Source organism: Lagenorhynchus albirostris, chromosome X, assembly GCF_949774975.1.
Source record: "Lagenorhynchus albirostris chromosome X, mLagAlb1.1, whole genome shotgun sequence".
In the NCBI taxonomy this organism is placed as follows: Eukaryota; Metazoa; Chordata; class Mammalia; order Artiodactyla; family Delphinidae; genus Lagenorhynchus; species Lagenorhynchus albirostris.
Genome location: NC_083116.1, coordinates 106,800,324 through 106,827,583, shown reverse-complemented (window position 1 = coordinate 106,827,583; position 27,260 = coordinate 106,800,324). Strand labels below are relative to the sequence as shown.

At 37.2% G+C, this 27,260-nt stretch overlaps 1 protein-coding gene across 1 annotated transcript in view; it reads left to right on the top strand.

Moving 5' to 3' along the window:
* The window catches only part of IL1RAPL1 (interleukin 1 receptor accessory protein like 1), a 651,888-nt gene that overhangs the window by 78,196 nt on the left and 546,432 nt on the right, over positions 1 to 27,260 (top strand). The window contains exons 3-4 of the mRNA XM_060137369.1: positions 14,678 to 14,864; positions 17,351 to 17,504. Coding sequence (XP_059993352.1) covers positions 14,678 to 14,864; positions 17,351 to 17,504 — 341 coding nt within the window. The remainder of the gene's footprint in view (positions 1 to 14,677; positions 14,865 to 17,350; positions 17,505 to 27,260) is intronic.

Sequence of the window (27,260 nt, the reverse complement as noted above, 5' to 3'; positions counted from 1 at the left end):
ATTATTAAGCCAAAAAAAGGAATGAAGTACAGATACATACGGTAGCAGGAATGAACCTTGAACATATTATGCTAAGTGAAAGAAACCAGACACAAAAGTCCACATAATTGTACGATTTATTTTATATGAAATATTCCAAGTAAGCAAATCCATAAAGACAGAAAGCAGACTGGTGGTTGTCAGGGGCTATGGGGATGGAAAAATGGCTAGTAATTGCTAATGGGTATGGATTTCCTTTTGGAATGATGAAAATGTCTTAGAATAAGATAGAGGTGATGGCTGCACAACATTATGGATGTAGTAAATGACACTTCACTGTGCACTTTCAAACAGTTAATTTTATGTTGCGTGAATTTTACCTTGTTAAAAATATATGCCTTTAAGAATTCAAACAGCATACAGCTAACTCTCTCATTTTACCTCTTATGAGAAGAATACATATTAACAGCGGAGGCAGCAAAATAAGGGAAAACAGGTAATTACAAATTGAGATTGTTATGAAGAAAATAAACAGAGATAAGATGGATGGTGATAGAGGAGGTCAGCCATAGCTTCTCTGAAGAAATTTGTCATTTATATGACCTTGAGACCACTTCCTGAGCCTCAGTTTCCTTCAGTGCCATGTTTGTTTGTTTGTTTGTTTGTTTAATCTCTCTCTCTTTCTTTCCCTCCAGAAGAGGTCTAGAAGGAGACCTTGGGGTCTATAGTGGTGAAGTTTGAAAGTTCTCGTGCCCAAGAATAACTCAGGTGGAGAAATACTAGACTAGAATTTCATACACTGAGGCCTCCTCAAGTCTAATATTCCCAGAATACTAGGCTAGAAAAATTAAAATGATAAAATTATATTATTCATTTTCTGTCAGAAAGTGGGAGATAATTATTTTGAATTTATAGTTAGTAGAAGATTGAGGATGAAGTTCAACTTACAGGTTAAATTATTAAGAAAGAATTTCAAACAAGAAGACAATAAATTGGCATTTTTAGGTCTTATCAATTGCTCAGTGTTCTTACTCTAATCTTTTCAGAAGCACTGATTTCAACCACAGTTAAATCAATAGGTCCTCCAGAGCTCTTCTGAAAAGAAAACCTAATCCAAACAAATTTCACATTTAGTGTCAGTAGCTGGAAGCATAGTGTGTGTAAGGAAGATAAGATAGAGGGGCCACACACATAGCTTCAGGCATCACCATAAGGACTGATAGAAAAAAATTACAGATAGAAAAATTGGAAGGCTTTAAGATTAGAAATAAACTATCAAAGTATGTTTAAGGCTTAACAAACTGTAAGAGGTTCCCTCCACAATCTAACCCTGACATTTTTTTTTTTTTTTTTTTTTTTTTTTGCCATACGCGGGCCTCTCACCGTTGTGGCCTCTCCCGTTGTGGAGCACAGGCTCCGGACGCGCAGGCTCAGCGGCCACGGCTCACGGGCCCAGCTGCTCCGTGGCATGTGGGATCTTCCCGGACCGGGGCACGAACCCATGTCCCCTGCAACGGCAGGCGGACTCTCAACCACTGCGCCACCAGGGAAGCCCTAACCCTGACATTTGTGATTCCCAACATTTTATTTTCACAACGAATGATTAAACAGTACAGTCAAATTTATGGTTAAGTAGTCACCTTCCAAACAATGGAGTTCTGCTCCATTCTGTAGTAACTGAACTTTCAGATCTTCCATCCCTCTGTGCTGCTTTTCAGTGCCCAAGCGTTTGTAACACTTCAAGAATACTCTGTGCTTTTGTTTTCACACAAAAAAATTATGTACAAAAGATTATGACTTGAAAAAAGACCAGTGAATGTTAGAGTAAACCATGTAAAACATAGAAGCCTAAAACAACTTAATCCTTAAAAAAACATTGATCAAATCCCTGTCTTTCTCAGCACTTCCTAAGTGGGAAGAGATTTCCAAACATTATGGAAATGTTATTATTTCCCCTAGGGACCAGGAAATTAACATAATATACAGGTCAAGTGTTTCGTGGCGCCGCCGTTAGAGGACATATTTAACAGTCATGTTACTGGTAATTCTGTTTGAGTGGAGAGAAACACTGAATACTATGGATTATCATTCATAGGGGGTGTGATTACAGAATGATTGAAACTGTGCTACCCTTAGGTATGGCATAACATGGCTTTTATTTTACTCTATAGCTAATCAGGCAATATACAAAATTTCTCTTCCCCCATATATTTTTCTTTCTTACCCCCTGCCTGCACTACCCAAATTTCCACACCTCGATCTGTAGCTGCGTGATGTTGTCATCTTTCAAAAGATAAATTATAAAATCTCTGGTAGCTCCCATGCATGCCAGTTCAGAATCTTTCACTTTTTCAAAGTAACACACCACTAAGGAACCTATGGAGAACTTCGATACACTGTACTGACTTCCAGAGACTACTTACAGAAAGTATTCTAACTTTTATTTTTTGTGTCATAGATTTACTTCTTGATTATGTTCCAAAATATTTGTTAATCCCCAGTATTTGCACTGGACTTAAGGCTAGATTTCCTTCTTCCTTATAAGACAGGGCCCTAAGCCAGTCCTTTCAGAAGCCATTTCTTTTACAAGTATGTATATATATATGTAGAAAGTGTGTAGTAGAAAGAGCTGAAGAAGCCATGATATTTCTTTAATACCTGCTGCTTGCTCCATCTTATTCTTTATTAGATGTTTGGGAGATTAAGGACCTAACTTTTCAAAGAAATCTAAGTTAGGGCGTGTTCTGCCTTTCTCCAGTAGGCATCTATTCTAGAATATAAAATAATATAAAATCAGGGCTAAGAGTAGGTAACTTTCTTTTGTTTTAAACAATGTATATATAGTTTATGTGTGCTAACCCAGCACTACTTATCTTCAGTAGTATACAGAAGAGACCAATGAATTAGAAGTTAGGAGATATATGTTCTAATCCCATTTCTGCCACCAATTAGTAGAACTTAGACAAATCATTGACTTCAAAAAAAATAAATAATTGACTTCTTTAGGCTTTGGGTCCCTTTGCTGTAACCTCAGGAGGCTGAAAGAAGTAACTCTCTCTAAACTGTTTGTACAATACATTTTGTGTACTTGGTGTGTCCTGTAGGGTTACCCTTGCCAGAGAAAACTAGGTTTTGAAAAAATTTCACATTAATATCATTTCTTCACTGGAAAAGATGAGTATTGACTCTCAATTATGAACAACTGTTTTGTCCACATACCTGTAATATCCTGTCTCTCTCTACCCATTTTATAAACATTGGAACCAGCAGTCATGATTTAACTTTTGCCTAGATTGCAGCTCATCTTTTAAAACAATAGAAGCTGAGTAGATATGTGCTGATGATTTTTACCGTAAATCCTGGAGGAGCATTCTTTCCCCATTTACCCCATTCCACTGTATTTCCCCTACTGCAGAGAGCCACAGTGCCATAGCAGTCATGCTGCAAATTTAATGATGGTGGATGGGACTCTTCACTTTGAGAGTGTCTAATTTCCCCCAGGGCGATCATATGTTTATTAATGTGTCACAGGTTGCTTGCTTCCTGTTAACTCTTCTCAGTAAATAGGACTGTAGCATTCATTGGATGCTGCTTTATTTTTAGCTTTTTAAACCACCTCCTGATGAACAGAAACAGTAAACAAGTATTAAAACATGGAAAGTAATTTGAAAGTAGTGCTATCCTGGGGAGTCTGGCATTCCAGACATTACCAGACAGTAGTAAATCAGCAGTCACCTCACAAAGCTAGGGAATAAAAGACAGGAGAATAACATCTAAGGGTGCTCATCTGGAGCCACTTTCTGAAAATTAGGGGTCAGTTGCATTTATAGTAGAGCAAGAGGGGGTGGCTGAGGTAAAGAGTCGTATTTTTCATAAACTTCTCATTCTTGTCCAACGCAGTCAGGTATCCCAGGACTTATCTGGATTCTTATGCTTCACAGTCATTAAACACCACAGAACTGAAGGCATCGTCATGGTGATATTGCCTATCTAACCTGCCTTGTAAACAAACACTGTTTAGCCCTACTGCAAAAGAGAAATATAAAGGAAGTAGGAAAAAGGGACGCAGTACTGCTGATAAGCTCTAATACTTACTGAGTGCTCACTAAAAGACTGACACTGTGTTTTAACATGCTTGATTCCCACAGTAACCTATGAGGTCTGTAGTATTATTTTCTCCTTGTACAAATGAGGAAATGGAAGCCTAAGGAGTCAAGTAACTTTTCCTAATATCAAAAGTAATGAGTGATTGGGCTGGAATCTGAAACTCTGCAGTTGGGCTTTAGAGATCTTACTCTTAATCCAACTGCCTGTAGAAAAAAAGGCCTGGTATTTGATACAAGAAGGTGTGGGGAAATCGACAACAGTGTAAGTTTGAATAGAAAGAAAACCTAAGATTCTTGAATTTAGAAGATTAATGTGGAAGGTTCAAGATTAGAATTCACTGATCTACTTCCTAGAAAAGTCTGTTCTTTAAGAATTCTAACGTGTTCTACAAATATCAGTATTTTTCTAAAACTTTGAATATTTTCTTAAGACACATTTGAATGCATCCTAAGATAGCTAATAACTTAGTTATTTTTTTCTGAAAAAAATTATCTTAAAATGAGCCGGAGAAGAGCATGCTCCAGTCTGTACTGGAGTTAAATTAATAAATAATGCATGAGCAATATTGCTGGCAGCCCCAAAGAGGATTTTTTTTCCCTCTTGAGTGTGAAGCTCAAGCTAAAATTTAACACACTTTGCTTTCTCTCAAAGCTGTTTCTTTTTCAGTATCTTACATGCTAAAAGATTGACTCTACCTTTCATATACTCATCTGAAAAAATTCTTTATCATCTTGTATGCCTCTCTCTTTCCTTCACTCCTTCACTGTCACATTATTCTATATCTTTAATATATTTTGAACATGATCCCTCCTTCCTATCTCGCTGGGCATTGCCTTTGTTGGAGTTGCCTTTTTTTTTTCCCTGAATGAATGCAGTTGCTTTCTAATTTGTCTCACTGTACTTAGTCCTCCTTGCAATCCAATCCAATCCATTTTTCTCACTACAGTCAGAAAAATCTTTCCAAAATCCAATTGTCATCATTTCCCAGCATAAAGTCCAAAGTCCTTACGGTGGCTTTACAGGACTTTCAGTCTGGCTCCTGCCCGCATCTCCAGTCTCAGTTCCTGCTGTTCCTTTATCACTATTTTATAACCCAGCCACACCAAATTATTTGCAATTACTCAAACATGCCAAGCTGTGTCATGCCTTCAAGCCTTTGTGCATACTATTCTCTGAAATAACCTTTCTTAAAATTGTTAAATTCTTACTCACACTTTAAGATACTCAGATATCACAATTTATGAGGACTTCTTGTTTCTTTCTTTGACACTACTGTGTGGTACATACCCCTTTGTAGTACTTACCACCTTGAATTTTTTTTTTTTTTTTTTTTTTTGTGGAACGCGGGCCTCTCACTGTTGTGGCCTCTCCCGTTGCGGAGCACAGGCTCCAGACGCGCAGGCTCAGCGGCCATGGCTCACGGGCCCAGCCGCTCCGCGGCATATGGGATCCTCCTGGACCGGGGCACGAACCAGTGTCCCCTGCATCGGCAGGTGGACTCTCAACCACTGCGCCACCAGGGAAGCCCCTCACCTTGAATTTTAACTATTTACTTGTGTATCACTTCTGGAGTGTGAGGGACTGGGGGCAGGAAATAGGTCTCATCATTCTAGCAAAATCCCTAAGCACATTCTCTCAGGATATTTTTCAGGCTACTAATTGATTGTTTAATGGTTGATGGTTTCACCTATTAACTATTTTAGATATACTTGTAGTGTACATATTATATGAAGCTAGAGAAATCTACAATCAGTAGCCCTAAATTCTAATTTTGTGGAAATTTTCTTTGTTACCCAATATAAAGTTGAATAACTAACAGTAATGGAAAACTCTGTTTTTCTCCTTTACTCTCAACACTTCTCATGCCAGTTATGTGGGGTTTTTCCCACACCAAGCAATTCTTCAACCTGCTGGATATCCTACAATTCAGTTCATTTCGGACACTGTTTACCTGGACTTAGCATCAGATCCTACAGGTTAAGGGCTCAGTTCTGCATGACTGCCCCCACCCGCAACACACACAATTCAGATGCCAATTGCTAGTCCACAAATTTACCTCCACTTCTGACTGACTGGTTGTAAATCAGAGGTCCGCAGAATGCGCTTCTCATATTCTTCCATTATGCTTAATAGGTCAGTTACATTTTTATCCTTCTTTGTTCAGTTTACCAATTTTATTTTAAACTAATTTGTATTGGAGTATAGTTGATTTACAATGTTGTGGTAGTTCCTGCTGTACAGCAAAGTGCATCAGTTATACGTATATCCACTCTTTATTTTTGTTTTTTTTAATTTTTACTTTTTGGCACACCGTGTGGCACGCAGGATCTTAGTTCCCTGACCAGGAATTGAACCTGTGCACCCTGCATTGGAAGCACAGAGTCTTAACCACTGCACCGCCAACGAAGTCCCTATCCACTCTTTTTTAGATTCTTTTCCCATATATGTCATTACAGAGTATTGAGTAGAGTTCCCTGTTCTATACAGTAGATTCTTATTAGTTATCTATTTTATATATAGTAGTGTGTATATGCCAGTCCCAATCTCCAAATTTATCCTTTACCCCCGTTTCCCCCTTGGTAACCATAAGTTTGTTTTCTAGACCTACGACTATTTCTGTTTTTTGGTTTTTTGCTTTTTCATAACATCTTTATTGGAGTATAATTGCTTTACAATGGTGTGTTAGTTTCTGCCTTATAACAAAGTGAATCAGCTATAAGTATACATATATCCCCATATCCCCTCCCTCTTGCATCTCCCTCTCACACTACCTATCCCACCCCTCTAGGTGGTCACTAGACACGGAGCTGATCTCCCTGTGCTATGCGGCTGCTTCCCACTAGCCATCTATTTTACATTGGGTACTCAATATATGTCCATGCCACTCTCTCACTTCATCCCAGCTTACCCTTCCCCCTCCCCGTGTCATCAAGTCCATTCTCTACGTCTGCATCTTTATTCTTGTCCTGCCCCTAGGTTCTTGAGAACCTTTTTTTTGTTGTTGTTCTAGATTCCATATATATGTGTTAGCATACGGTATTTGTTTTTCTCTTTCTGACTTACTTCACTCTGTATGACAGACTCTAGGTCCATCCACTTCACTACAAATAACTCAGTTTCGTCTCTTTTTATGGCTGAGTAACATTCCAATGTACATATGTGCCACATCTTCTTTACCCATTCATCTGTCGCTGGACACTTAGGTTGCTTCCATATCCTGGCTATTGTAAATAGAGCTGCAATGAACATTTTGGTACATGACTCTTTGAATTATGGTTTTCTCAGGGTATATGCCCAGTAGTGGGATTGCTGGATCATACGGTAGTTCTATTCTTAGTTTTTAAGGAACCTCCATACTGTTCTCCATAGTGGCTGTATCAATTTACATTCCCACCAACAGTGCAAGAGGGTTCCCTTTTCTCCACACCTTCTCCAGCATTTGTTGTTTGTAGATTTTCTGATGATGGCCATTCTGACCGGTGTGAGGGGATACCTCATAGTAGTTTTGATTTGCATTTCCCTAATGATTAGTGATGTTCAGCAGCTTTTCATGTGCTTCTTAGCCATTTATATGTCCTTTTTGGAGAAATGTCTATTTAGATCTTCTGCCGATTTTTTGATTGGGTTGTTTGTTTTCTTCATATTGAGCTGCATGAGCTGCTTGTATATTTTGGAGATTAATCCTTTGTCAGTTGCTTCATTTGCAAATATATTCTCCCAATCTGAGAGTTGTCTTTTTGTCTGGTGCATGGTTTCCTTTGATGTGCAAAAGACTTTAATTTTCATTAGGTCCCACTTGCTTATTTTGTTTTTATTTCCGTTTCTCTAGGAGGTGGGTCAAAAAGGATCTTGCTGTGATGTATGTTATAGAGTGTTCTGCCTGTGTTTTCCTGTAAGACTTTTATAGTGTCTGGCCTTACATTTAGGTCTTTAATCCATTTTGAGTTTATTTATGTGTACGGTGTTAGGGAGTGTTCTAATTTCAATCTTTTACATGTAGCTGTCCGTTTTCCCAGAACGACTTACTGAAGAGGCTGTCTTTTCTCCATTGTGTAGTCTTGCCTCCTTTATCAAAAATAAGGTGACCGTATGTGCATCGGTGTATCTCTGGGCTTTCTGTCCTGTTCCATTGATCTATCTTTCTGTTTTTGTGCCAGTACCATACTGTCTTCATTACAGTAGTTTTGTAGTATAGTCTGAAGTCCGGGAGCCTGATTCCTCCAGCTCCGTTTTTCTTGCTCAAGATTGCTTTGGCTATTTGGGGTCTTTTGTGTTTCCATACAAATTGTGAAATTTTTTGTTCTAGTTCTGTGAAAATGCCAGTGGTAGTTTGATAGGGATTGCATTGAATCTGTAGATTGCTTTGGGTAGTATAGTCATTTTCACATTATTGATTCTTTCAATCCAGGAACATGGTGTATCTCTCCATCTGTTTGTATTACTTTAAATTTCTTTCATCAGTGTCTTCTGTCTCCTTAGGTAGGTTTATTCCTATGTATTTTATTCTTTTTGTTGCAATGGTAAATGGGAGTGTTTCCTTAATTTCTCTTTCAGATTGTTCATGATTAGTGTATAGGAATGCAAGAGATTTCTGTGCATTAATTTTGTATCCTGCTACTTTACCAAATTCATTGATTAGCTCTAGTAGTTTTCTGGTAGCATCTTTGGGATTCTCTATGTATAGTATCATGTCATCTGCAAACAGTGACAGCTTTACTTCTTCTTTTTCGATTTGGATTCCTTTTATTTCTTTTTCTTCTCTGATTGCTGTGGCTAAAACTTCCAAAACTATGTTGAATAATAGTGGTGAGAGTGGGCAACCTTGTCTTGTCCCTCACCTTAGAGGAAATGGTTTCAGTTTTTTACCATTGAGAACAATGTTGGCTGTGGGTTTGTCATATATGGCCTTTATTATGTTGACGAAAGTTCCCTCTATGCCTACTTTCTGGAGGGTTTTTATCATAAATGGGTGTTGAATTTTGTCAAAAGTTTTTTCTGCATCTATTGAGATCATGTGGTTTTTATCCTTTAATTTGTTAATATGGCACATATGTCACATTGATTGATTTGCATATATTGAAGAATCCTTGCATTCCTGGGATAAACCTCTCTTGATCATGGTGTATGATCCTTTTAATGTGCTGTTGGATTCTGTCTGCTAGTGTTTTGTTGAGGATTTTTGAATCTATGTTCGCCAGTGATATTGGCCTGTAGTTATCTTTCTTTGTGACATCTTTGTCTGGTTTTGGTATCAGGGTGATGGTGGCCTCGTAGAATGAGTTTGGGAGTGATCCTCCCGCTGTCATATTTTGGAAGAGTTTGAGAAGGATAGGTGTTAGCTCTTCTCTAAATGTTTGATAGAATTCGCCTGTGAAGCCATCTGGTCCTGGGCTTTTGTTTGTTGGAAGATTTTTAATCACAGTCTCAATTTCAGTGCTTGTGATTGGTCTGTTTATATTTTCTATTTCTTCCTGGTTCAGTCTCAGAAGGTTGTGCTTTTCTAAGAATTTGTCCATTTCTTCCAGGCTGTCCATTTAACTGGCATTTAGTTGCTTGTAGTAATCTCTCATGATCCTTTATATTTCTACAGTGTCAGTTGTTTCTTCTCCTTTTTCATTTCTACTTCTATTGATTTGAGTCTTCTCTTTTTTCGTTGATGAACCTGGCTAATGGTTTATCAATTTTGTTTATCTTCTCAAAGAACCAGCTTTTAGTTTTATTGATCTTTGCTACTGTTTCCTTCATTTCTTTTTCATTTATTTCTGATCTGATCTTTATGATTTCTTTCCTTCTGCTAGCTTTGGGGTTTTTTATTCTTCTTTCCCTAATTGCTTTAGGTGTAAGATTAGGTTGTTTATTTGAGATGTTTCTTGTTTCTTGAAGTAGGATTGTATTGCTATAAAGTTCCCTCTTAGAACTGCTTTTGCTGTATCCCACAAGTTTTGGGTCATTGTATTTTCATTGTCATTTGTTTCTAGGTATTTTTGATTTCTTCAGTGATCTCTTGGTTATTTAGTAGTGTGTTGTTTAGCCTCCATGTGTTTGTATTTCTTACAGGTTTTTTCCTGTAATTGATATCTAGTCTCATAGCGTTGTGGTCGGAAAAGACACTTGATACCATATCAGTTTTCTTAAATTTACCAAGGCTTGATTTGTGACCGATCCTGGAGAATTTTCCATGAGCACTTGAGAAGAAAGTGTATTCTGTTGTTTTTGGATGGAATATTCTATAAATATCAATTAAGTCCATCTTGTTTAATGTATTATTTAAAGCTTGTGTTTCCTTATTTATTTTCATTTTGGATGATCAGTCCGTTGGTGAAAGTGGGCTGTTCAAGTCCCCTACTGTGATTGTGTTAGTGTCAATTTCCCCTTTTATGGGTGTTAGTATTTACCTTATGTATTGAAGTGCTCCTATGTTGGGTGCATAAATATTTACAATTGTTATATCTTCTTCTTGGATTGATCCACCCATCATTATGTAGTGTCCTTCTTTGTCTCTTCTAATAGTCTTTGTTTTAAAGTCTATTTTGTCTGATATGAGAATTGCTACCCCAGCTTTCTTTTAATTTCCATTTGCATGGAATATCTTTTTCGACCCCCTCACTTTCAGTCTGTATGTGTCCCTAGGTCTGAAGTGGGTCTCTTGTAGACAGCATATATATATGGGTCTTGTTTTTGTATCCATTCAGCCAGTCTCTGTCTTTTGGTTGAAGCATTTAATCCATTTACATTTAAATTATTATTGATATGTATGTTCCTATTACCATTTTCTTAATTGTTTTGGGTTTGTTATTGTAGGTCTTTTCCTTCTCTTGTGTTTCCTGCCTAGAGAAGTTCCTTTAGCATTTGTTGTAAAGCTGGTTTGGTGGTGCTGAATTCTCTTAGCTTTTGCTTGTTTGTAAAGGTTTTAATTTTTTCATTGAATCTGAATGAGATCTTTGCTGGGTAGAGTAATCTTGTTTGTAGGTTTTTCCCTTTCATCACTTAAACATGTCCTGACACTCTTTTCTGGCTTGCAGAGTTTCTGCTGAAAGATCAGCTGTTAACTTTATGGGGATTCCCTTATATGTTATTTGTTGCTTTTCCCTTGCTGCTTTTAATACTTCTTCTTTGTATTTAATTTTTGATAGTGTGATTAATATGTATCTTGGCATGTTTCTCCTTGGATTTATCCTGTACGGGACTCTCTGTGCTTCCCAGTGGGCTTGATTGACTATTTCCTTTACCATATTAGGGAAGTTTTCAACTATAATCTCTTCAAATATTTTCTCAGTCCCTTTCTTTTTCTCTTCTTCTTCTGGGACCCCTATAATTGAAATGTTGGTATATTTAATTTTGTCCCAGAAGTCTCTGAGACTGTCCTCGATTCTTTTCATTCTTATTTCTACATTCTGCTCTGCAGTAGTTATTTCCACTATTTTATCTTCCAGGTCACTTACCCATTCTTTTGCCTCAGTTACTGTCGTATTCAGTCCTTTTACAGAATTTTAAATTTCATTTATTGTCTTGTTCATCATTGTTTGGTCTTTAGTTCTTGTAGGTCCTTGTTAAACATTTCTTGTATTTTCTCCATTCTATTTCCGAGAGTTTGGTAATATTTACTATCATTACTATGAATTCTTTTTTGGGTAGACTGCCTATTTCCTCTTCATTTGTTTAGTCTGGTCGGTTTTTACCTTGCTCCTTCATCTGCTGTGGGTTTCTCTGTCTTCTCATTTTGTTTTACTTACTGTGTTTGGGGTCTCCTTTTCACAGGCTGCAGGTTCGTAGTTCACGGTTTTTTTTGATGTCTCCCCCAGTGCCTAAGGTTGGTTCAGTGGGTTGTGTAGGCTTCCTGGTAAAGAGGAGTAGTGACTGTGTTTTGGAGGATGAGGCTGGATCTTGTCTTTCTGGTGGGTAGGATTGCGTCTGGTGGTGTTTTTTGGCGTGTCTGTGACCTTATTATGATTTTAGGCAGCATCTGTGCTAATGGGTGGGGTTGTGTTCCTGTCTTGCTAGTTGTTTGGCATAGGATGTCCAGCACTGTAGCTTGCTCTTCGTTCAGTGGAGCTGGTTCTTAGTGTTGAGATGGAGATCTCTGGGAGAGCTTTTGCTGTTTGATATTATGTGGAGCCAGGACGTCTCTGGTAGACCAATGTCCTGAACTCAACTCTCCCACCTCAGAGGCACAGGCCTGACACCCGGCTGGAGCACCAAGACCCTGTCAGGCACATGGCTCAGAAGAAAAGGGAGAAAAAAAGGAACGAAAGAAAAAAGTAAAACAAAATAAAGTTATTAAAATAAAAAGTTAAAAAATATATATTTAAAATAAAAAAAATTAAAAAGTAATTAAAAAAAGAAAAAAGTATGGACAGACAGAACCCTAGGACAAATGGTAAAAGCAAAGCTATACAGACAAAATCACACAAAAAAGCATACACATATGCACTCACAAAAAGAGAAAAAGGAAGTAAGTATATATATCTATATATAAAAATAAAGGAAGAGAGCAGCCAAATCAATAAACAAATCTACCAATGATAATAAACTCTAAATACTAAACGAAGATAAACATAAACCCAGAAACAAATTAGATGCAGAAAGCAAACCCCAAGTCTACAGTTGCTCCCAAAGTCCACTGCCTCAATTTGGGATGATTCGTTGTCTATTCAGGTATTCCACAGATGCAGGGTACATCAAGTTGATTGTGGAGATTTAATCCGCTGCTCCTGAGGCTGCTGGGAGAGATTTCCCTTTCTCTTCTTTGTTCGCACAGTTTCTGTGGTTCAGTTTTGGATTTAGCCCCGCCTCTGCGTGTAGGTCGCCTGAGGGCGTGTGTTCCCGTCCAGACAGGACGGGGTTAAAGGAGCAGCTGATTAGGGAGCTCTGGCTCACTGAGGCTGGGGGCGGGGCACGAGGTGCAGGTACAGAATGCAGGGCGAGCCTGCGGCGGCAGAGGCCAGCATGAGTGACGTTGCAACAGCCTTAGGTGCACTGTGTATTCTCCCGGGGAAGTTGTCCCTGGATCACGGGACTCTGGCAGTGGTGGGCTGCACAGGCTCCGGGAGGGGAGGTGTGGAGAGTGAGCTGTGGTTGCACACAGGCTTCTTGGTGGCAGCAGCAGCAGCCTTAGCGTCTCATGCCCGTCTCTGGGATCCGCGCTGATAGCCGCGGCTCGCGCCTGTCTCTGGAGCTCCTTTAAGTGGCGCTCTGAATCTGAATCCCCTCTCCTCACGCACCAGGAAGCAAAGAGGGAAGAAAAAGTCTCTTGTGTCTTCAGCAGCTCCAGACTTTTTGCCGGACTCTGTCCCGGCTAGCTGTGGCACACTAACCCCTTCAGGCTGTGTGCACGCAGCCAACCCCAGTCCTCTCCCTGGGATCCGACCCTCCGAAGCCCGAGCCTCAGCTCCCAGCCCCCGCCCGCTCCCGCGGGTGAGCAGACAAACCCCTCGGGCTGGTGAGTGCTGGTTGGCACTGATCCTCTGTGCGGGAATCTCTCCGCTTTGCCCTCCGCACCCTTGTGGCTGCGCTCTCCTCCGTGGCTCCGAAGCTTCCCCCCTCCACCACCCACAGTGTCTGCCCGCGAAGGGGCTTTTAGTGTGTGGAAACGTTTCCTCCTTCACGGCTCCCTCCCACTGGTGCAGGTCCCATCCCTATTCTTTTGTCTCTTTTTTCTTTTGCCCTACCCAGGTACGTGGGGAGTTTCTTGCCTTTTGGGAGGTCTGAGGTTTGCTTCCAGCGTTCAGTAGGTGTTCTTTAGGAGTTGTTCTACATGTAGATGTAATTCTGATGTATTTGTGGGGAGGAAGGTGATCTCTGCCTCTTATTCCTTCGCCATCTTAAGGGTCTCCCCAAGGGTGGTTCCTATTAGGAAAACTTCCAGCTCAAAATTCTGCTTTCTTGGGTCATTAAACTAGCAGTGGAGACTCTCCAGCCTTCTGTTTCTTTATCTTTTGGTGAGGCACAGCCCTCTCCAATAGTCCATAGATGGCTTCTTTTGTATTAGATCCCAGCTCAGGTCCAGCACAGACACAGCTGACTGCGACCAGACTTTCTCTATTTCTGTTTTGTAAATAAGTTCATTTGTGCCATTTTTTTTTTAGATTCTGCATATGTGATATCATATGATATTTGTCTTTCTCTGTGTGACTCACTTCACTCAGTATGACAATCTCTAGGTCCATCCGTGTCGCTGCAAATGGCATTATTTCATTCTTTTTTACGGCTGAGTATGAATTTACCAATTTTAGCATAATTATGACCAGGCTTGACTTGTTTCTTGACCTAAATCTTCCTTTATTTTATTTTCCTAGATAAAATCTAAATAAAAATGTCTATTAAACAGTTTTTCAAACCAAACTTTTATATAATATAAAATTTTTTTCTAGCATATGAAAAATATACAAATAGTTTAACAGAACCAAGCATTGTTTAGCTGGCTGACAAGATAGAGCCCTGTGGAATAAGCCATGATACCATACATTAATTATCAGTAGAGTTTTTATCCCTCTCTTCCTCTCTCCCTTTTTGAGTGAAGTAAATACACTGCCTTGACAACAGTTGCTTTTTGTTCACACCAGGCCACCATATTTATTCTGCTTCATTACAGAAACTCCACTTACTGTATGAAAGTATCCATCTCACTGACAGTGGGTGAAAATGACACTGGACTGTGCTACAATTCCAAGATGAAGTACTTTGATAAAGCTGAACTTAGCAAAAGCAAGGAAATTTCGTGCCGTGACATAGAAGATTTTTTACTACCATCCAGAGAACCTGAAATCCTATGGTATAAGGTATGGACTATGAATGATTTTATCACTTATAAATAGATTAATGTGTACCTTATTCTAGGGCAAGTTGGATAAAAACATTTAAATGGGTGTTATATAGTTCAGTTCTGCCTTCCTAAGACACTATAGCAAGTTGTGCTGGTCATTATAAGTTTTTAAACCAGGGGCTTTGATAATCCAAGTCAATATTTGTATTTTTAGTACATTGTAATAAGCTACTATGTTAATGTTTATATCTAGTTTATGCTGATAATTCTATCAAGTCTATTATAATCTGTGTTGATAATTTCAGGAACTAAAATGCATTAAGCATTCATTTCAAACTCTTCATATAAGCAGTCCAAAATGTCCCCAAACAAGGAGAAAAAGGATTGACTTGCTTCTGTGATAAAATGGTATACTAGTTTTATTGAAATATTCTGTTTAATGGAAGTATCTTTGTGCATATCCTAATCCCTTTTGTATAAAAGCATACATGTTTTTAAAAATCCGATGAAAATGTATATGATTATAAAAATAGTGTTAGATTAACTTCTTTTCAAAAACCAGAAGCAACTTTAGGCTTAAGCAGAATAATCAGACGCTGTTCTTCCTGTCACATCATTGACTTTGACTGAATTTCAAGATTTGAACATGTTCTTCAACTTATTTATATCCAAAAGATGCTTTTGTTATTGAACATACCCAAGAAAATACAATATAGATGTTATGAACATTTGTCTGGAATATGTTTTCCATGATTTAAAGATACCTAGCGTAAACTTTTGCTTTGTCCAACTAACTGGAAATAGGAATTTAGGAAGCTGGATCTTTTAGTAACTAGATTCACAAATGTCAGTATACAGAATATGATAACGAATTCAAAACTTGTTAGAAATGAAACAGGAAGTACATCTTTAACAATTTTTAAAGGATTTTTCCAAAATTAGTAATGCCCTTCTTTGAATGACTTTCTTTTGATTCTTGACAGTAAGCAATGGAGTATTCAGAACATCAAGGGAACTGTTGAAATATTTTTCTACTTTTCCCTTGGATTTCTGTATTAGACAGTATTAAATAGCCCTTAAATATTAGCCCCACTATTTCTGTTCCTGTACATGTGAGCTTTATTTACTTTTAAAGTTTTTTAATTATATATTTCTCACCCTGATTTTCTGTGGTTTGCCTGCTTTCCACAGGAGGATTCTAAGCAAGCCCTGATGATTTCCTCAAAGGGGAGAGGTATTAGGGGCGTTTGACACAAGATCTTCAAGTACAGATATTTTTCTAATACTCATATGTGTACATTCAGCTTCTAAATATGCAATTTCCTTGTTGTTTGCCAATAAGTTGATCTTAAGAGTCATGCACTTTTTCTCACTTTTTGCAAATAGTATCTCAAAATTTGCTGAAACATTAGAGGCCACACACACACACAGAGTCACACACTCAGTTTTTTAAATGACTGGCCTCATATTGGTCCTTTAGTCATGCTTCCACCATCTCCCCAGTCATTGTGACCTTACGCTATAAAGACCATCATTAGTGAAGTGATGGGTGGAGATGCAGTATATGTGGAATTTAGAAGTTTTGTAACAATTCAGATTATTTTTCCATAGTCAAGGTAATATGTATTGCATACATTTAGTGTATAATTTATGCAACTATGACAGTTTATGCAACTAATATGAGGATATTAAGTGTATATTTTGGACTGAAATAACCAGATAATTGTCCTCCAATTATACACAGGCATTGAGACACATAATCAAAATAATGGTCTGCATAAATTTGATCTGGCAATAAATTTTTAACAAAATAATATTACCTCTGACTAGTGTTAAAAGGTTTAAAGTTATTTTATCCTCATTCCACTGATTTCGAATATGGCTAGAGAAAATGGACTTCTGTTTGGCAAAAACAGAAATCTCCTGAGCCAACATCATTATAATCCAAAGCTTAAAGCAGAGACCATAATTTGGTAGACTGTGAGACTATAAAGACCTTGCATATAAATAATGGCCTTTTCTTCCAGGGACTGTAGAATATATATGCTATGAAAAGATTGAATTATTTCTAAATGCAGCCTTAAAAGATTTAAAATACTGAACTAAAGCATTTTTCTCTATAGAATTAGTTTTTCTGCTTTCCACTAAAAAATTCATTTTATATTTTATATTATCAGTATCAAAGTAGTTAATTTCATAATCATCAAATGCAGACTATTTGCTTCTAAAAATGATGTCAGGAGTAATCTTAATAAATGTCATTTTCTTATATCTAATAATCAATACATATATGATTTAGAGACACTAAAGTTAGACGTTAATGAAGTGACTCTTGCTAAAAGTGCTTTTTTCAAATTGAGATGTGGAGAAGTTTTGAAAATCTGTAGCATTAATTCACAACTCTAGCTCTTTTAAAATCTAACTTTAGAAGCTTTTAGTTTAGTTATTTTAAATACTTTAAGTTACTATATGTACTATAAAAATTTTGTCTTCTTCACGTAGGAATGTAGGACAAAAACATGGAGGCCAAGTATTGTATTCAAAAGAGATACCCTGCTTATAAGAGAAGTCAGAGAAGACGACATTGGAAATTATACGTGTGAATTAAAATATGGAGGCTTTGTTGTGAGAAGAACTACTGAACTAACTGTTACAGGTAAGCACAGTCTTCAATATTTCATTTGCAAGTAATGAAACTAACATTTTAAGTTTCATTTTTTGTGCTGCATATTGATTTTTTTTCAAATCTTTGCAATGAAGGAAGTGCTTAACCAAATGCTAAGTGGATTCCTATAGGTGAAATTTATTCCTCCTTGCTTTCAAATCATGTTGCCCTGAAATGCATATAAAAGGTTAAAGAAAATAGGCTTAGGGGATTATAGAAATGTTAGCTTTTGAAAGTTCTTGAAATAATGAGTTTACAGTTTCAGAAAATTATGCTTATATTTTGTAGCGGTATAATTTTTGGAAACACTTCCTAGAATGTTGAAATGGAATATATGAAATCTACCTCTGTCTTCCTGTCTTGCTCCAAATTAGAAGAATTACTTTTCATTTATCACTCTATGAACCTGATATACGTGTTCTCATGAACTTGAATATAACAAAATTTCAGATACAATAATTGAATAATTATGTGAGATGCATTGCATGGACTCATTCCCATACCTGGTTGCTAAGGTAGAAGGGCATGAGAACAAGGTTCAGAACACTGTCTGAAATCACGAATCTACAGCTCACTAGTCACATGACTTTATTTTAATCACCACAACCTTCAAAATATCACTTTCCTCGTGTATAAAATGGTGATGGTAAAGTTTGCCTTGTTTATTTCATAGCATTTTTGCAAGAATTGAATGAGGCAAGCTAATACATATGAAATCAACTTGCAAAACATAGAATTATATCCAAATATGCATCGTTTTGTCATGTTAAATGATGTCATGTTAAATATTGTATTCGTTCCCTGTTTTATGTTATTGAATACTTCTCTCAAAGTGGTTCCAACACAAAAAAGGGGGGGGAATCAAGACCAATACTTTAGGCAGTTGAAGACATTATTCTCATCTTATTAAGAGAGATTCTTCTTGGTGACATTCTTTGTACAATCTTTTTTTCTTTTTTTTTTTTTAATTTTTGTCCTACCGCATGGCAAGCGGGATCTTAATTCCCTGACCAGGGATCGAACCCGCATCCCCTGCAGTGGAAGTGTGCAGTCTTAACCTCTGGACCACCAGGGAAGTCCCTGTACAATCATTTTTATGAAACATATATATAAAAGTAAGAAAAGGATATCAGATACTTTAAAGAGATTTCCATTTGTTCATTGATTCACTTAAAATAGTTTTCCCGTATATGAAAATTGTTTTGTGGTAGTCACCTTCATCTTACAATAATCACCTTGAAATCTTGAAATTATGATATGATATAGTTTGACTTAAAAACAAAATCTGATTTCATGAAATTCATTTGATGGATAGTAATTATTCAGCTTGAAAGGAAATTTAGTTAAATAAGTAAGATGCTCTTTGGTAATGCCTTTGATAGATATTAGACCCAGTAAATAACTGACAATAGCAATACATGGTACACTTGAATAGTAAACACACATTTAATCATGTATTACGTACCTATGATGTACACATGTATGATTTGCACTAGTTTTGTTTTCAGCTTTGTTGTGTATAATAGGTCTTCGTATAGAAAATTAACACTTTTATCACTTTACCTCCCTGTTTAATGGAACAGTGAAAAACATAACTATCTGTACTTGGGTTTTCTTTACAATAAATGTTGAATATTTTATTATTTCTTTTTTGCTCTTAATCTATACTGAAGTAGCTTTTCAAGGAGTAGGTACTGAGACAAAGGAATTAAAACATACTGAAAATAATGAAAAAATATCTATTCTGTAAAGAAAATAGAATGAACTTCTAGTCTTTATTCTTTGGAGTGTAGAGCTAATTCTTGGTAAGCACATCTTTCCCCTTTCTAGAAACGCTAGGTTACTAAAACACTGTCTAGAAGAGGTGATTGGAAAACAGTCTCCTAGAGACTGGAAACTGGGTCCCAAATGGTAAAATCATGTAAGTGAGGCTATTTTGTACAATCAGTAATAGAATTGTTTTCTCGTAAATGCTACCCAGGGCTATTATATTTTTGTACATTCATTTTCTCCAAAAAATATCTCCTTTTCTTTATGCAAAAAGGAGGAATAATTATTTCTTGATATCCAAAAGGAAGTTAATGAAAGTTTACATTCAGTTGAATATTATGAATACCTCTAATTTAAATAGCTCTACCTGTGACATTGATTTGGGGAAATAAAGTATAAAGCAAAATTTGATTATATATGAAATTTTGGTTGAATCATAGAGCTGCATATCCCATAGTTAAAAATAATATGTATTAAAATGCATTTTAGGTTTTAACAAGAAGTCTGTTGACAAGATATATTTATGCATAACATTGCTTTAAATAGTGTTACACTATAGCTCATTTACTTTGGCTATGGCCAAAGAGCAATTCTTAGAACCCAAGTTAAACTCTCAGTAAAGCAACGAAGGTGGGCATTTTCTCTGAGCAATAATTGATCCCTGCTTTGTATCTTGTTTTTCTGCATATCATGGTCATGTTATACTTAATGTAAATCTTATGCAAAGCATGATATCATTTAGTTTTAGTGGATCTGCCTTAGCTGATAATATATATTTTGAAGTGTGTTACAATGTTTCTTTAAAATAAAACAAAGGAGAGTCCAATACATGAAGAGAAAAGAAAATTTCTGGATAAATAAAGTGGCATCTTACAGGCCATATTGTAAGCTTTTATGGGAGATCTTTGGTTTATTAAAAGTATATGTGTCGGGCTTCCCTGGTGGCACAGTGGTTGAGAGTCCGCCTGCCGATGCAGGGGACGTGGGTTCGTGCCCCAGTCCGGGAAGATCCCACATGCCGCGGAGTGGCTGGGTCCGTGAGCCATGGCCGCTGAGCCTGCATGTCCGGAGCCTGTGCTCCGCAACGGGAGAGGCCACAACAGTGAGAGGCCCACATACCGCAAAAAAAAAAAAAAAAAAAAAAAGTGTATGTGTCTACTAACTGAAGTAGTGGTTCAGGAAGACAGATCACAGTGAAAGAAACAATAAACCTGCTTGACACTTTTGGTATACTTTAAACATTTTTTTAATAGATCTTTATTGGAGTATAATTGCTTCACAATAGTGTGTTAGTTTCTGTTGTACAACAAAGTGAATCAGCCATATGCATACATATGTCCCCATATTCCCTCCCTCTTGAGCCTCCCTCCCATTCTCCCTATCCTACCTCTCTAGATCATCACAAAGCACTGAGCTGATTACCCTGTGCTATGCTGCTGCTTCCCACCAGCCAACTGTTTTATATTCGGTAGTGTATATATGTCAATGCTACTCTCACTTTGCCCCAGCTTCCGCTTCCCACCTCGTGTCCTCAAGTCCATTCTCTATGTCTACATCTTTATTCCTGCCCTGCAACTAGGTTCATCAGTACCATTTTTTTTTTAGATTCCATATATATGTGTTAGCATACGGTATTTGTTTTTCTCTTTCTGACTTACTTCACTCTGTATGTCAGACTCTATGTCCATCCACCTCACTACAAATAACTCAATTTCATTTCTTTTTATGGCTGAGTAATATTCCATTGTATATATGTGCCACATCTTCTTTATCCATTCATCTGTCGATGGACACTTAGGTTGTTTCCATGTCCTGGCTATTGTAAATAGTGCTGCAGTGAACATTGGGGTACATGTCTCTTTTTGAATTATGGTTTTCTCAGAGTATATGCCCAGTAGTGGGATTGCTGGGTCATATGGTAGTTCTATTTTTAGTTTTTTAAGGAATCCCCATACTGTTTTCCATAGTGGTTGTGTCAATTTACATTCCCAGCAACAGTGCAGGAGGGTTCTGTTTTCACCACACCCTTTCCAGTATTTATTGTTTCTAGATTTTTTGAAAATGGCCATTCTGACCAGCATGAGGTGATACCTCTTTGTCTGCATTGGGTCTTCATTGCTGTGCGCGGGCTTTCTCTAGTTGTGGCAAGCGGGGGCTACTCTTCTTTGTCGTGCGTGGGCTTCTCATTGTGGTGGCTTCTCTTGTTGCGGAGCACGGGCTCGAGGCACGTGGGCTTCCGTAGTTGTGGCACATATGTTCAGTAGTTGTGGCTCGCAGGCTCTAGAGCACAGGCTCAGTAGTTGTAGCACACGGGCTTAGTTGCTCTGCGGCATGTGGGATCTTCCTGGACCAGGGCTCAAACCCATGTCCCCTGCATTGACAGGCAGATTCTTAACAACTGCACCACCAGGGAAGCCACAGTGAAAGAAACAATAAATGTGCTTGACACTTTTGGTATACTTTAAACATTTAAAAAAAATAAACTTAAGATGTTTCAGCATCGTTTGTAGCCTCTACCCTCTTCTGTATGCCTGAGCCACACTGTTTTACTGTTTTTCTCCAAATATCCTCCCTCTTAATCCTTACTCCTTGTGTGCTGCCTCTGGAATGTTTCTTCTTCCACGTTGTCACAGAGCTGACTCTTACTCTTTCTTCGAGGCACAGCTAAAATGTTTACCTCTACCACACTGCATTATAACTATTTGTTGCCACTCCTGGTTTTTCACAAGAACATGAATTTTTCAGAGTTAAGGGCAATATCTCTTTTTTTATAAACATTTTAGTTTAGAATAGTTTTACATTTACAGAAAAAATAAAAAGGATAATAGGGAGAGATCCCGTATTCCCCACACCCAGTTTCCCCTATTATTAACATCTAACATTAGTATGGTACACTTGTTACAATTAACTAATGTTGCTATATTATTATTAACTAAAGTCCATATTTTATTCAGATTTCCTTAATTTTTACCTAATGTCCTTTTTCTGTTCCAGGATCCCATTTAGGATAGCACATAACACTGAATTGTTTTGTTTCCTTAGGCTCCTTTTAGCTGTTACTGTTACTGACTTCCTTTGTTTTTGATAATCTTGACAATTTTAACAAGTGCTTATTTTGTAGAATGTCCTTCAACTGTGATTTGTTTGATGTTTTTCTTATGATTAGACTTGAGTTATATATTCCTGGAAGACCATAGAGGTAAAAATCACAACATATCGTACTATCAACATGGCGTCACTGTTGATGTTGACATTCATCACTTGGTAGTATTAGTCACTTCTTGGTCAGATTTTGCCACTGTAAACTTACTCTTTTTTACAGCTTTCCCTACTCTGCTCTTTGGAAGGAAGTCATTATCTGTAGTCCACACTTAAGGAGTGAGGAGTCATGCCCCTACCTCTTTGAAGTCAGAGTATATGCTTAAATTATTTGGAATTCTTCTACATGGGACATATATCTATTTTCCTACATTTATCTACTTATTCAATCATTGTCTATATCAGTATGGTATGGACTCATGAATATTTCTTTTATACTTTGGTTTGTATCCACCATCACCTTATTTATTTTGTTGTTCAGATTGTTCCAACTTTGGCCCTTTGGAGCGTTTTTAGTTTGTGTGTGTGTGTGTGTGTGTGTTTGAGTATTTATTTATTTTCAGACCCTACAAGGTGCTCCAGGATCATCTTATGTATTTCCTGCCCTAGCCCTGCAGTCAGCTATTTCTTCCGAAGAGTCCCTTTTCCTTTTGTTGGAGAATGGTGCTAGAAACTAAGATCTGGGCATTGGGAGTACTCCTTGCTAATCAAGTATAGTTGCTTCTAAGACCTGTCAGTTGACAGAGCAAGGAAATATGAGTATACTAACCCAGGTATATACACATATCTAGAAATATTTCTGTATGTAACCATTCATATCTATATTGAACTAAACATGAGTTCATACTTATGTCTCTGACTCTAATCCATTACCATAGGGATCATTCTGGCCTCTTCCTTTGGCTTATGTGTAACCTTCTGTCCAATAGTGAGAAACCTGGTTACCACCATCTGCCATCTATTTCCTTAATTGTTTTTTTTTTTGTTAATTTATGTATTTATTTTTGCTGTGTTGGGTCTTTGTTTCTGTGTGAGGACTTTCTCTAGTTGTGGCAAGCGGGGGCCACTCTTCATCGCGGTGCGCGGGCCTCTCACTATCGCGGCCTCTCTTGTTGCGGAGCACACGCTCCAGACGTGCAGGTTCAGTAGTTGTGGCTCACGGGCCTAGTTGCTCCACGGCATGTGGGATCCTCCTAGACCAGGGCTCGAACCCGTGTCCCCTGCATTAGCAGGCAGATTCTCAACCACTGCACCACCAGGGAAGCCCCCTTAATTGTTTATTTCCAAATAGGTGTGCAATGGGATCAAAGTTGTTGACCTGTACCCCTATGAGAAACAACTTTATAGACTAGAGTATATTGCTTATATACAGTTTCTTTTGACTTTAGTCTTACAGACTCCACCCATTTCCAAAGTTACTTAGGTCAGCACCTTTTCCTCCCATCACCTTCAGTGAGGTTGTAATATATTGATAGTTAGGTTGTTTTATCACATTCTGCATTCCCTCCGGAGATCTTCCATCCTCCTAAATAATGTCTTCAAAATTTTGCATATATTAAGGTTTGTAGGGGAGGAAAAATAATTTTCTGCCTACCCTTCAGAGTTCTTGGCTAAGACCCCCTGTAATAAAAGACAGATTAACAAGAGAAAAACAAACAGAAGTTTATTAACATGTATATGTCACGTGTACCTTGAAGATACCCAGGGAAACTTAGTACCTCACCAAGATGGCCAAAGCCACTCCCTTAAATATCATCTTCAGCTAAAGACAAAAGAAAGGTTTTTTGGTTGGGGGAGGGGGAGAAAGGCCAGTTATGGGGGGTTACCAGGAAAAGCACAGTAAGCAAGGGTAAGTCTAAATCTAAATCTAAATGCCTTCTCCATTGGTAAGAGTTTCTGGAGATTTAGTCATTTTTCTCTTCCTGGTACAGAGAGGGAGACACCCTTACATAAATGAAGATTTTTTTATAAGTGTAAATTCCCCTTACAAAAGGGTAACTCTTAGTTTATTTTCAGAGCTTCTCCTGTGTCTGCAGTTTCTCAAAATAACCAGCTCAAAATTATCTTTATATCAAAGAGGCATATTTTTGGGTGGCACATTCTGCTACCCTTTATTCCCACCTTTGAAACTTCCCCACTAAGTTTTATAGTCTAGAATCTGAGTTGGTAGATGGCTTCATATCACAATGAACCATTCTTAGTCCTGAGAATAGGTTAGTTCAGTTAAGGAGTTGTTTTATATCTGGAGGCAGTTTTTCAGATGAGCTCCCAAAGTTAAACCTATATGGTGCAAGCCATCAGGGATTTATTAAGAGACGTTTCTATAGAAACACAAGAAGAACAAAGGTTAACGATTGGAGCAGAATATAAGCCCAGTTTCTGAGTCCTGAAGTCAGCTGGTTAAAAAGATTTCTAGATGTTGGGCTCAAAGAAGCTTTTTGTGTTTTTGTTGTAAAATATAACTAAAAAAATTTACCATTTTTGCCATTTTTAGGTATACATTTCACTGGCATTAACTGCATTCACATTGTGTGCAATGATAACCACCATCTACCTCACCACCATCTACCTCTAGAACTTTTTCATCTTTCCAAACCGAAACTCTGTACCCATTAAACCGTAACTCCCCATTCCCTTCTCCCAGTAATCCCTGGCAACCACCCCTCTATTTCTGTATCTATAAATTAGACCATTCTAGGTACCTCAAATAAGTGGAATTATACAATATTTATCTTTTTGTGTATGGTTTATTTCATTTAGCATAGTGTCTTTAAGGTTCATTCATGATAGCTCCTCATTTCCTTTTATTACTGAATGATATTCTGCTGTGTGGCTGTACCATAGTTTGTCCATTCATCTTTTGAATGGTGCATCTTGGGTGCTTCCAGTTTTTGGAGATTATGAATAAAGCTATTATATACATTATTGTGCAGGTCTTTCTGTTGATATAAGTTTTCAAATTAGTTGAAAAAATACCTAGGAATATAACTTTTAGAGTATATGGTAAGATCATATTTAGCTTTGTGAGAAGCTGCCAAACTGTCTTCTAAAGTAGCTGTACCATTTTGCATTTCCATCAACAATGAATGAAGAATTTTAGTGATCCCTATCCTTCCACCAATTCTGTTGTTTGAATTTTAACATTCCAATAGTTTTGTAGTGGTATCTCAGTTTTTCAATTGCCAATTCCCTAATTATAAATTATTTTGACCATCTTTTTATATGCTATTTGCATTTTGTATATCTTCTTTGATCTGTGTCTGTTCAAATATATAGCCTCCTTTTTAAATGGGATGTTTGTTTTTCCATTGCTCAGTTTTAAGAATTCTTTGTATACTTTTCATACAACCCTCTCATCAGATGTATGTTTTGCGAATATTTTCTCCCATCCTGTAACTTTTCTTTTTTTCTTTCTTTTTTTTTTAACTATTGAATTCACTCCACTTTATTCTGGGATGTCTAGTACAGAGAACACAACTCACAAACATACCAGCGGACATAAAAAACTAAGGCCATTCTGTGAGTTATTTTTAAAACGTAGTGTTTTTGCACATGATCTTTTAAAAAATGAATTACCTAAACCAAGATTCTCTTCTGAAATAAGAATTTAAGGTCAGCACAAGACAACTTTAGGGCCGTGTCTAATCTGAAGCTCATCATGTGACTATAACTTTTCTTTTGATTTTCCTTAACAATGATTTTCACAGAGCAGAGGTTTAGAGTTTTATTTTAGAGTTTTCTTTTTCCCTGAAACGTAGACTTAATTCTATAAATTTCTTCTAAACACTACTTTTGCTGCATCCCACAAGTTTTATGTTACATTTTCATATAGTTCAAAATATTTTTAAATTTCTCTTGTGAAGTATTCTTTGACCCATGTGTTATTTAGAAATGTGTTAATTCTAGACATGTGGTGATTTTCCCAGCTATTTTTCTCCTATTGACTTCTAGTTTATTTTCAGTGATCTGAGCACACACTTTGTGTGATTTCTATTTTTAAAATATTGTTAAAGTGTGTTTTATGACCCAGAATGTGATCTTTCATGGTGAATGTCCCATGAGAGCTTGAGAGGAATGTATATTTTGCTGTTGTCAGATGGTGAATTCTATAAATGTCAATTAAATCAAGTTTACTTACAGTGTTTTTCAAATCAACTGTATCCTTACTGATTTTCTGCTTGCTTGATATTTCAGTTACTAAAAGTAGAGTGTTAAAATTTCCAAAAATAGTAGTGGATGTTTCTGTTTATCCTTTCAATTCTCTAAGTTTTTGCCTCACAATTTTGATGCTCTGTTGTTAGGTGTGCATGTGTTTAGGGTTATTATGTCTTCTTGGAGAATTGATCTCTTTGTCATTAGGTAATATCCCTCTTTATTCATATTTTCCTTGTTCTGAAGTCAGCATTGTCTGAAATTAATATACCTAGCTTTCTTTTGATTAGTGTTAGCGTGGTATATCTTTCTTCATCCCTTCACTTTTAACCTATCTGGTTCTTTATTTTTAAAGTGGGTTCCTTGCAGACAACATGGTTCGATCTTAATTTTTTTCATCCACTTTGACTTTCTCTATGTTTTAACTGATGTAGTTAGACCACTTACATTTAAAGTGATTATTGAGGGAATTCCCTGGCAGTCCAGTGGTTAGGACTCCACGCTTCCACTGCTGGGGGCCTAGGTTCAATCCCTGGTCAGGGAATCCCACAAGCCACATGACGTGGCCAAAAAAATAAAAAATAAAAAAAATAAAGTGATTTTTGAAATTGTTGGACTAATGTATTTGTCAGTGGCCAAAAACAAAAAGTTAAAAAAAAATAAAATGATTATTGAAATTGTTGGATTAATAAGTTTGTCAGTGTTTTCAGTTCATTGAACTTATTC